The sequence below is a fragment of the Wasmannia auropunctata genome, unplaced genomic scaffold (assembly GCF_000956235.1).
Source record: "Wasmannia auropunctata unplaced genomic scaffold, wasmannia.A_1.0 LD336029.1, whole genome shotgun sequence".
Taxonomy (NCBI): Eukaryota; Metazoa; Arthropoda; class Insecta; order Hymenoptera; family Formicidae; genus Wasmannia; species Wasmannia auropunctata.
In genome coordinates, this window is record NW_012026861.1 from 939088 (window position 1) to 952195 (window position 13108).

Consider the following 13108-nt stretch of genomic DNA (forward strand, 5'->3'; position numbering starts at 1 on the left):
CTTTGTCCTGCGAATTCTATAGATAGTACGTATAACTTCTCAATTCGAGATATTGCTTTTGTTCGATTTTCTATGACTAAAAGTTTATAAAATATATAGATTAGTTCCACTAGATTATTAATATTATTAAAATTTGAGAACTACGCCACTTTGTTTGGCATATAAGAGAGAAGTTTAGTGAGAAAACAATTTCTTCTATTTTAAATAACATTTTTTCACAAATCCTAGTGGTATCACTTAAAAATTTTTTTATATTCTAAATGTTAAAGGTTTACAAAAGAGCGCCTACCATTTTTATTGCGAACATTGTATCTCAACTCTCTGCTGTTATTAACAGCATGCTTAATGCATTTATACAATCGCTGCTTGGCTAGTTTTGCAAGAATAGATTTTCATTGGAGAGGTTTCAACCACGCCCTATTATTATATATGTTATATATTAATAGATTATTAATGATATGAAGTTTCACGCTTTATCAGTATGATAGCAGAGTAGGAAGAAGAGCATAGTTGGACTTATGGCTCTGGCCGGAAACGGCTGAGTGACGTGCCGGAGATACGGGAAACCTCTCGCGCACGCAAATTAACTGTGCTTGGAAATTCAAGTAGCATCGTGATACCCACTGATGGCGAATCTCCACTGACACCGTTGTACGAGAGATCGCTATATAAGCATTATTATTATGCATTATTTTACTTTATGCATTATTATTATAGAACAAACGAAATTATCGAACTTTGCTAGAAATGAGAAATTGAAGTTTTCTACTTCCACTTTTCACCGAGAGGAAAGAGAGCATTCTTATTAATTAAAATAAATTATAAAGTACGAGCATAATGACGAAATTAATTAATTAGCGCGCAATAACAGCAGAGAGTTGAGATACAATGTTCGCAATAAAAATGGTAGGCGCTCTTTTGTAAACCTTTAACATTTAGAATATAAAAAAATTTTTCTTCATGATTTTATCTAGTAAATGCAGTCATTAGATTTAGATTTAGTATTTACCGATTCTATTAAAGTTTCTTTCAACGCACAAACTACGTTTCTGCGCTGAAACTATGCATTTCAATTTAAGAATAAATGAAGCATTATATTGTATATTAAAAGTTTCTTAACATCTTTCGTGAATAGAATTTTGAACTTGCAAATAACTCGCTATAATAACGAAAATATAAAAATTATTATTTTAATCTAACTAGAAGTCGTAGAAGCGCACTAGTATAGTAATATACGAGGAAATGTGATAATATATCTCCTTGTCAGTAGGGAATGATAAAATTGTAGAAAGCTCTCATAGGTACGATAAAGGGATGTGAAAACTTCATGGCATATAAAATGAAGCTCATAAACACTAACATGATTCTTATTACAACGCAAGTCGAGAGAAAAAGAAAAATTAGAATTCTTGTTTTAAAACAAAGAGCGAAATGTCAATGTTTTTAAAAGAAATAATAATATTTCCTGGAAGATAGTAACCGTAATGATTTACAATACGAAGAGTATTCTCTTTCCAAGTTACTTCAGGTAAACGAAACATACATTTTAAAATATCTATATTATCTACATTAATATAGATAATTAATAATAAATATCCATATTTCTTTTCCATTTCTTTCTAATTATTTCTTTAATAAGAAGAAAAATACATAACTTTATTTGCGTATAGCATTTAATCCTCTGTCCACGTAAAATTTTCAATCTATTAATTCTTTTAAAATTACAATAAAAAAATCAACGGTGCTTTAAAAGATTCAGATTGCTAACAAAGAGTTAAGAATATTAATATTATTTAAAGTATTATTGAGAATGTGACAGATAGTGAAAAAAAACCTATTTTTATATTATCAAATTTTTGATATTATTCAACGTAGCATTAGAAAATTTAAAAGACTTATATTTGTTATTTTAATATTTAACTACTATAATAAAAATGAAATAACAAGAATTTGCTTAAGCATATATGCACAAAGTAACTTCATGCATCAAGAGTTAAACCCTTGATGCATAAATTGTGCAATGTGTTCGCGATTAAATGTCACGTCAAAGAGGATCAACATTTTACTCCGAAACAGAGAGAAATATCATGATTCTCCTTCAGCTTAAGATTTATTTTTAATAATTTATGTAACTCTAGAATATTACCATTACAAGTTTTACTAATGATGTAAGTTGTTCACTCTTTGTAGCATTTAAAACCCAGCAATTTTAAAGGAAGGCAAATCTCACATTTCTTTTAAATTTAAAATAGTTCTTTTAAAAATAATATATATACTTTGCAAGGGGAGTAGTTTAAAAAATTGGTAAATCTATATAAATTCACGCAAAAAAATATTATTAAAAACTAAGATCCAGTTTTGACCGTAGCGCGCTCTCTACTTACTTGTATTACTCACATATTGAGTCTAGTTTTGGTAACAATCTATTGTTACATATATATTTTCTGTAATTTTATTTTCTTTTGCGATGTTTATATTTATATTTTTTATGGATTATCTAGATTACATTTAATGTAATATTGCCAGACGACCGAACACAACACTTTATTTTCATTTGCGAGATAGCTTCCTTATTTTCAAGTGGTGCATTGATTTAATTCAGGCTGTCTTAATAAATACGAAAAAGAATACATTCAATTCCGCAAATGGAAAAACGAAGTTCCCTTGCAATGCGCGCCGTTTATAAACTTCTGAGATGCGATGAGGAAGAACAGTACGTACTTATATTTTTTATTGTATTTTTATGTATACCAAGAAAAATGTAATCCCGTTCAAATTTTATATGCGCGCCCACGTTTATCCACCTTGTTACATTCCACGAATTCTATTTCGTCAGATTTTACGATCAACATTGTGTTCTCGCTTGCTATTCAAATACTCCTCCAGATAACAAATGCTCCTTCTGTCAGAGTGTTCGATATAGCGAAGAAATTGTCAGAAAACAATGCTCGGAATCGGATAACATTGAGATATCGTGATTTACGATTACTTATCTATCGCAAAGTAGAGCTTGACATAATTTGTATAGTATTATTTCTCTTTCCTCTCCATGGATTTTCCAATTCATGAACTTCTGCATTAAATTGGAACGCAGTGTCATATCGAAAGGTTAGCGTATGTATAATGAGTAAAAAATACAGATTATTGGTCCCAATAAAAAGACCGAAGGTTGGCTATTTGATTATATTTGTTTAATTTTTTCCGATTATCTAAAGAACTAAACAGATTTATAGAAGTGCATTTAATTTTTATTACAACTTCAATAATTTTTAGGTTTTTCTATATATTTTTTCCGTTTTATACTTCGACAATAATGTTCCGAAATATTATGTTATAAGAAAGTGGCATTGAACGTGCCACTTTCTTTTAATGAGACGGGAAATATGCGCTAGAAATATTATTTTGAAGTGAAATCAACTTTATGAAAACTACCACAATGTCGTTTATAATCCTGATAATTGAATGCCAATTCAAATCGAGATCTCCGTCAATCAAGAGCCCCGAAGTGTTTTGCACGATTTCATGGTACATTTGTGATGACACATTCGTATTTATCGATCGCCGCCAACGCTAGTCACTACGACGCCGTCTGCGAAGCGCGTCGTAAATCCGTAGAACCGATTTCTTTTACCTTATAACTATTCGCGGAAACAGACAAATATCTTTTCACTGTCAGTTCACACTTCGGTACTTATTAAAAACTAAAATGGAACATAAAAGAAAAATACACTTTCTTTTCATTCATCATCATCGTGTCTCAATAATATACTGATATATAAGTAATGTTAAAAATGTAACGTTAAATATATTTGTTAAATTATAAAATATTTTAATTGTGTGAATATAGATATATTAATTATACACATAAGAGATTATGTATACAATATATATATACATATCAACATTTTTTTTTAAATTGTTCCCTTATCATTCTTTTTCGCTTATATGTATAATGTCATAAATAAATTAGGATTAAATTTTGGCTTTAGGTACACATTCATGACGCTAATAACAAATTACCGCAACGTGTAGTATGTAGTGACTCAGAAAATAAGTGACCACGGCAGTAATTCAAATGCCACCGTGGAAAAATGCGCGAGTGCAATCTATCTTAGCAACGATTAGATAAGGAATTTAATAACACGAATGTCTGGGCGGGTCGCGCGTGTTCGGGTCGGCATGTGGAGAAGCGAGGTGTAAAAAACGCACCTCCTACACTCAGGATAAATGATGTAATATGTTACATCGCGTTCACGCTGATTATAAAACGGAAGGTATTTTGGTTAATAATCCGGAAACATCGTAAGAGAACTCGAGAAAGCGAAAGAGTGGATCCCTCGTGGGATTGCACGGTAATGTATTCGATGACGCGTTTCTCTCTCTCTCTCGAAAAAAGGAACATCTTCCTAACGTACATATGCGCGCATGGCCGTGTGAAAAGGTCAAACAAGGTTCCTGACATTTTACATCCGTTTTACTGAAATTGGGTTGGCGTCATGAATCCTCTGGGATTCCGAAGTAGGTCTTTCGAGCATTTAAGCGAATCCACAACAATTGGACGTCAATGTAACTCCTCGACGATTAAAGTGGTTGCTACTACTATTATATGTTTAGAATAACACGGGGATATCGCTTATCCTGAGGTGATCCTAAACGCATTTACGAGCGAAGCTCGTACGAACTTTAAGCTGATATAAGACTACTCGTAGATTATCTACCAGAAGCTCCATTAGAGTATCTGACGATATCTGTCTTCATTGCACAATTACATGTAAATTACTTACATCAATTAACATATTATCACTTATAAAACATATATAATAAATTTGTATTATTAAATTATATTGTATAAAATATTTGCAATATATTCAAATACTTCTATTAAATAGTAAAATAATATAATAACAGTAATAATATAAAATTTTCATTCTTGGATCATACTTTTAAGAGATGTTTACTCAATGTTTTTTTTAATTACATTTAACAAATAATATTTAAAAAGATCAGCGTAAAAATATTATATATATATATATATATATATACATATATATATATATTTGACTAGATGAGATAAATCCTTCGGACAAATCGTACTAAAATTCAATATCATATCACGGTATGTGCTAAAATTCGCTGATAATTATTATCTACTAACCACTATAACAATTATAAGCCGCTGCAATATTCGTCAAGATATTAATTCAATAACGCGTATAATTTGAGCGCGGTAAATGTCGATGTTACATTTTGAATATTAAAGCTCATTGTTTCAAAGCCCATTATAGTAAATTTGAAAATAAATTGTATGTATAACGAAATAATTTCAACTTGCGATTTACATCTTAAATCAAGGATTATTTTTTAACTGGCTAACCAACCAAACAAAAATGCTTCCTCTAATTTTCCGAGCTGCCGAATCAGAAATAATTAATTGAAGTCCAACAAACTTGATTGTCATAATGATCTACATCGTACAATCGAAATACGTGACGTATGCGTGACGTATTTCGATGAAACGGCTAAAAGCACCTTCACTAAAGTCGCTTCAACTTCACTTCGACCAAATGGGCGTGGCGTATAGATCGATACTATAAAAAAAGTCGCTCAACATCTAGACCAATAGACAATTTTGCGTATCACACGACAAAAAGAATCTTGCGTAATGTTCCGCGAGATAACTGCGCCATATCATTTTCAAGGATATATGCACAGTTTGATGCAAATAGCAATAATCGGACGTTCAAAGTGACATGAAAAATTGACAAACTTCTTATATTTTGTATATGTCTCGTATAATTTATTGCTTTTAATTCTTTTATTAAGATATATAAATCTGTATAAGTCTTACTTCAAATAAACTACTATTTACTTATAGTGTTTTATTACAAGGTCATTATTAAATATGTTAGAAAAAGTTAATCTATTTTTAATGGATATGAGAAGAATCTCGGAAATATTTTTCTCTGCATAAGATAATTATAGACGTTAATCAGGAAGAGCAGGATTAAATAAAACATGCTAGTTACTTCAACGCTACGTAATTGTTGACACAATAACAAGTGGCGTACCTATTTTTAGTATATCATTCTTATCGGCAAAATTAAAGACACTGGATTGTGGTAAAAAAAACTCAACGATTCAGTAATCAACAAAACACTACCTGCCTCGTTTTGACTAATCGCAGGTGGCTTATAAATAAAAAAATATTGCAATCTATTATAAAGAACGATAAGAATATTCCAGAGAGAATATATCCGAAGAATAATAACTTTGATAGACAATATGTTTGCTGGATTTAGGTACATCATACATTTTGAAAGTGAACGATAGCTTTAAAAATGTAAAAAAAAAACGTCGAAATATGATAAAGTTATCAGTTAACTGGAAAAATACATTTAAAAAATTACGGTTTACTGTGCATTTGAAGTTAAAAAAAAAAGTCATTGCTACTAGTCCACGATTACTTTACGTTACATTGACGAACATCTCAATAAATATGATGTTCAAAGAGAAATGCATTTTAGATTCAATGAAATGCAGGTCATATTATCTACTACTTCTTCATACGTTTATTGAAATTATTATTACGATTTAACGATTTGATGAAGCTTCACCTTTTTGCTGCCAATGTCAATTAATTAAATGTCATATTTTCATGCGCAGCACGATGCCTTCCGATAGCATGGATGACATCGAGCTAAAAAACATTCAGTTGCAATTTCCGGCACTGAGATATCTCTCCAGAGATGACAGCTCTGTACGGGAAGAAAGGGTGGAGACCGACAAGGGAAGTTTGCTGGTGGCGGTGCAAGGAAATCGAGCAAAACCAGCTATTCTTACTTATCACGATCTAGGCCTTAACTGTGAGTGGTTCATAACTAAAGCGTTTTAAGTGATGTAGAACTGTGCAATGTTTTAATCCTATTCATGAATATTTTTTTATTAATTATTATTACTATACTTAAAAAAATATACATATATAAAAAATATATATATATTAAAAACCATCTATAATATACATATATATATATTATAATATATATATGTATATTATAGTATGGTTTTTAATGCAAAAATTATTCTTACAGACATCTCGAGCTTCCAGGCGTTCTTTAATTACATTGATATGCGTGTTCTACTTGAAAATTTCTGCGTATACCATGTAAACGCTCCCGGACAAGAGGAAGGCGCACCGACACTACCCGAAGAGTGAGTCAATTTTTTTCAGTAACGAATAAAAGAAAAATATAGTTATTAATTAATTTTTCAAAGTAAAACATTATTTCTCTTTGCTATACTATGCTCTGTTAAAATACTAATTCTTTTTATTAAACTTTGTTAAAGAATAAATTAATCAATTATTAATGATTAATAAGCTCAATAAATAAACGGCGAAAGTTCGATCATTTATAAATGTATATATATATATACGCACCGTTTTCCAACATATCAACTTAATTAGCGTAAATTAGCGATCTAATTAACTTGTCAATTAATCTCGGTCCCATATATCCCAGTAACGTTCTGTGACTTGTTTGTGCTCTTATGAATCCACAAAATTTTTTGATTCAATGAAAGCTCTATTTTTATTGCTTCATTTATTTGTCATATGAATGCTCATACTTTATTGTAATATCGCTCCCTATGCATTTGTACGGATTCAAACTTATCGATTGTTATACAATCCCGCTCTTTCCCTTTATAATCCATCATTTCAAATAAAGCCAAGATACAATCAATAAAATTAAAACGCATATACAAATTTTTATAAATAATAAAAAATTTTATATGTTATTATTATATGTATATAATTATACAAGTATATAAAAATATTGAATATATATTAATATATTCATAAGATAAAATAATAGAGTCATTAATAAATAAGAAAATTATATTTTATATTAGTTTATCATTAATAAAGATTTAAACTATTACAAATAAATAATTATTCTTCATAATTGAAGAGTTATAATAGCCTTAAATATGTAATTTAATGTTGGATTAAAAAATTATTTTCTTACTACAATTAATTATGGAGATCTTAAACATCAAGACTTATCTTAAAGAGACACTTCTGTCCCTTCCCCTCCTCTCTTTCTCTCAGCCAAGTTAAAGAATAATTTAAACTGCAATGCAGATTTGCATGCGGAAGTTCTGTTTCTCAATTGGTTTTGTTAGCGTGCCAAATCCACCAAAGACCGTATAAGCTTTCAATATTGATATATCGGTTTTCGATTCTCTCTTATCTTTTATAGTCATATAATATCCACTGGTCTCATAAAACGACGACAGCTAATTGTTGATATGTTTCAGTTTTACTTATCCGTCCATGGAAGAACTAGCCGAACAGCTGCTCTTCGTTCTTGGCCACTTTGGCATAAAATCTGTAATTGGTTTCGGAGTCGGGGCTGGTGCCAATATATTGGCAAGATTTGCGCTCGCCCATCCGGAGAAAGTAAATGCATTGTGCCTGATAAACTGCGTGTCCACGCAGGCAGGATGGATCGAGTGGGGCTATCAAAAGTTGAATGTACGCCACCTGAGATCGCAGGGCATGACTCAGGGTGTTCTCGACTACTTGATGTGGCATCATTTTGGCAGGGTAAGTACACAAGTTTTATAAGATTTAAACTTTTTTATAAATGAAATTATAAGTATAAAACAAATTTTAAGAATTTAAATTTTTTATAAATGAAATTCTGAGCACGTTATTTTAAGCACAAAAATACGATTATAAATACAATTTTGTGCGGTTGTTATAACGAATGAGAAAATTAACAAAACGAGTAAATTTTTAATAAGTTAATTGGAATTTGTTATCGAGAAAATTTGCTGCGCGTATTATCATTAAATACTTACATCCGTTACATTTACATCCGTAATTGCGATATCCGCGATATTTCCACGTAGCTAATACGGATTTATGAGTAAAAATACATGTAGGATTTTAGACCGAGTTTATATTATAATTTAATCTGCTCTTTCATCTCGCTATAATCGAAAGATTTTTTAGCTATATTAAATATATGAATAATAAAATTATTCCATTATCCGAAAAATTACAGTAAAATTCTTTGCAAAAATGTACGTAAATGTAATTGATTAAGTTATAAAGTAAGCTTTGATCTATCTAATTATTTGAAATACATTTTTCACTTCATCCGGAATAAAAAATAATTGAATTATTTAATTATCTTGATAACGTAAACATCTTTCGTCTCTCTCCTAACATCTTTGATGGAAGGTAATCGTATTGCCCGAGTGCGATTATCTCACTAGATATACTCTATGAAGCTAATAAACTGCCGGGCTTTTATGAGGTGCAAAATAATGTCAATCAAGTTAGCGTTCATGTGCGAGCGCAAGATGAATTATCGACAACGGAGCTTAAGCTTTCAAAGGTAGAACATCTCCATGGAAACTAGGGATTACACTGACAGTTTGCTTTATTATACAATGTAAGATTATTGCGTTCAAAAATGACCTCTGACCTTTGAGGAAACAAATATAAAAGTAACAGGAAATATCGATCTTTTAAAAAAATAACTCATAACTTACGTAGTAAAAAAATATTTTTTTCCATGCATAAATTCTTCAATAATTTTTTTAATAAAAAAAAAAGAAAATCTAATTAATGTAAAATAAAATTTATCTATAATATTATGCATAGAAAATAAAACTTTATTTTAACCGTATAACGTTACGTAAGCAGACCACTTTATATACACATCTTCAACATACATTGTCATGAAAAGAATAAAAAAATGATGTATCGTGAGATTAATAGCTGACTGAAGATTAATGAAATAATATACACATCCACACACAATACACACATTGTGCTAGCGGTATTTTGGTCGTTATCAGATTTTCAACGTTACCTGGAAAAACAAGGAAACATAATTTTCAAACTAAACTGAACGAACGTCATCGCTACTTCCTAGTTTCATGTAGTTCCGTTGCTTTTCTTCTCATCTGACGCTAATGATGGAACTTGTCAGTTTTTATCGTCAACGCGAAGAAACTGGATTGTAAGCGCACGATGAGTTCGCCGGGACTTCGAAACTGTTCGATCAGCAGATATAATAGCCAAGATATAGAAAGTGGATTATTTTTTTTTATGACAAAGTCGCGTGCAACTTGCATACGTTTTTCTTATTAGGAAACCGAGCTTTACATTTCGTGTACTTTCGCGACATTTATGACACGATCGATTTATTTTCAGGGAGCATTGAAATTTTTATTTCCTAATGTCAATAATTATTCGTACAGCAGTAAAAAAATGATAATACCAGTAAAATCAAAATCATTGCAATAGCATATAAAGAATTTTTTTTAATAAACTGATATTTTGAAAATTTTAGAAAATTGTATTGCAATAATTAGAAGATTTTACTGTTTTGATTTAAAGGAGAAATTATTGTGTGATAATAACTTGTTTGTTACTTTAAGAAATTACATTAAAATTTAAAAAATTATATTCTATTAAATATTTACTGATTATTCTGTAGGGTTTTAAGTCTTAAGTTTCACGAGTAACAAGTTTAAATTCAAAGATATCGAAGAGTTTTGAAATTAATTGTAACATATATTATATAAAATCGATTTATTTTGCAGGGGACCGAAGAACGGAATCACGATCTGGTTCAAGTGTACAAGAACTATTTTGAACGTCGTGTAAATCCAACGAATCTCGCATTATTTATCGATAGTTACGTTCGTCGCACGGATTTGAATATAACAAGAGAATTAGACCCAACGCGCAAGAAGGAAGGATTGACGCTTGGTGTGCCGGTGATGAACATCACGGGTGCTTTAAGCCCTCATGTTGACGATACCGTAACGTTAAATGGACGTTTGGATCCGACAAACAGCTCTTGGATGAAAGTAAGTTTTTTGATCACACAATTTTACGAAGCGCGAATTTAATAATATAAAATACGTTATTATCTTAGATATATATTACAACTCAGAATAAAAAAAAAAATTTAATGAAAATATAAATATGTAATTATTTTTCCTTAAAAATAAAGGACAAAGTTCTAAATATATATTAAATATATTTTTCAAGATCTTAAATTATATTAAATAATAAAAAATAATAATCCGCAATTTAGTTATCATAAGCTAATAAAAAGAAATAATAAATTTTTTTATCAGTTTCATAAATTATATAAAATTTTTTTGTATGTGCGTAATCAACGCTTAATATATGATATACATATTATATGTACGAGTATTACAGTAACATCTAATGAGTAAAATAAATAAATAAACGTTTCGTATTAAATTCAGGTACTATGTTGTGGAACTGTGATTATAAATTGCAAAATTTAATAGTGAACAAGATTTTCATAAGTCAGATTAAATTTTACTCAAATGGTAATCAATATCGTATATTCTAGATTTCGGATTGCGGTATGGTATTGGAAGAACAACCGGGTAAAGTAAGCGAGGCATTCCGACTATTTCTTCAGGGCGAAGGATACGGTAAGTGAGCGTTTCGTGAATCATGTTTCAGAAATTAATCACCATATTACGCAATCAACAATCTTCATTAATCTTTACCGGTAATAAGCAATTCGCGCGCCCGCGTCGTCGAGTTCGTAAGGGAATATCTCGTGATTGCTTGCAAGCGGAAGTGTAAAGATGTCACTAATTACTGCCAATCATCTAAAATAATTATGTCAGAATGACGCAAGATGTTTCGGTAGAAATAAATTTCGTAGAAAATATATTTTTTTGCAATTAATGATATATGTGTAATAAAGAGCAAAAGAAGAAAAAGAAACTGCGGCCAATCTGTTCGTCAGATGATTGTAAATAATTATGCGCGAGAAAAAAAATAAACTTCCAAGGCCTTGCAAGTGATCACGTCATTTTGTCGCATGACTAAATGTCGAAATGGAAAAACGAGAAATTTTGATTGCGATCATTTATAGCAATAAGTTCACTTTATCGACTGCTACACCCTGTTATTACTGATTAATAAAAAAAAATTTGGCCTACTGCAAATACTTTACATACTTCGAATGAATGTGTGTCTTTAGCCGACTGTACTTCTTTTAATCACAGATATTATATGAGTAAACCATATATATGTCAGATATTGAGTGCATTATATAAATATCATGACTTTTTTATTTTGTTATCAAACTCAAATGATAAAATCGTGCTTATAAATTAATCAAGTTGTTTGATATTTGAAAGGTTTGATCTCTAGGAGAAATTAATTCGTGCAATATCTAAGTGCATGTTTTCTCTAAGTAACTACATGTATATTAAATCGAGACTGTGTAAAATAGTTGTTATAAATTAACGTTTTAGAATTTTAAGACATCACATTTTCGTTTTTCAACAATATTTTGTACATATATTTATGTTATGGAGTGTACCTTTCTGCTAAAAATCTATTATTGTGCTTATATATTTATAAAAACAACAGAAACATTTACACATAATTTAATTACTTACACATGAATTAAAAAATGCCCTTTTTAATTAAATCTGGTTTAATTTTCATTTACATAGCTTTTTAATCATAAAAACTGATCACAAAACACTATGCTTTCTCACAAACCGATCTAATCAAATATGTATTTTAAGATCTGATATAATTTCGCAGTTCCGTGTCAGGTTTTTCGCTCTTTACTTTGGTGTTTTTTTTTAATTTATTAGTATAATTATAATAATTTATATAACAAATAACTGCGAATGACATTCAAATTGTCGCGTTGAGTAATCTGTTATAAAGTCATCCTCATCATCGTTAATTGTTGTTGCAATTGTCGCTATTATACAAATATTTCCATGTTAAGTGGCGTGAAATATTTAGACGTAATTGAATTCGGGTGTAACAGGGTTAATAACTGTGTGTCTTCACGACAGCGCTAATTAAATGTACTACGATAAACTTGATAAATAAACTGCTTTATCTCTGTGTTAATTAATAGTGAAAGCTACCTGATTACACCGAGGTTCAAATACGTGTTCGAACATGTACCTCTATTCGTTAAAAAAAAGCCACTGGCTCGACTGATAAATAAAAAGTGACTTAAAAAAAAAAGAAAAGGGTTGCATTGAATTCGTCCGTGAATTTTGCCAT

The 13108-nt window shown here is 30.2% G+C and overlaps 2 protein-coding genes across 9 annotated transcripts in view; one reads left to right on the forward strand and one right to left on the reverse strand.

Moving 5' to 3' along the window:
* The window catches only part of LOC105452572 (FK506-binding protein 2), a 166353-nt gene that overhangs the window by 142469 nt on the left and 10776 nt on the right, over window positions 1-13108 (reverse strand). The window lies entirely within an intron of this gene.
* Window positions 1-13108, forward strand: part of LOC105452571 (protein NDRG3) — a 46004-nt gene that overhangs the window by 30386 nt on the left and 2510 nt on the right. For all 8 annotated transcript variants that reach the window (XR_974756.1, XM_011693793.1, XM_011693792.1 and 5 more), the window contains 5 exons: window positions 6664-6863; window positions 7089-7209; window positions 8317-8605; window positions 10621-10890; window positions 11409-11493. Coding sequence is in view for 7 of the 8 variants with exons in the window: in XM_011693793.1 (XP_011692095.1) it covers window positions 6664-6863; window positions 7089-7209; window positions 8317-8605; window positions 10621-10890; window positions 11409-11493 (965 nt within the window). In the remaining variant the exon portion in view is untranslated. The remainder of the gene's footprint in view (window positions 1-6663; window positions 6864-7088; window positions 7210-8316; window positions 8606-10620; window positions 10891-11408; window positions 11494-13108) is intronic.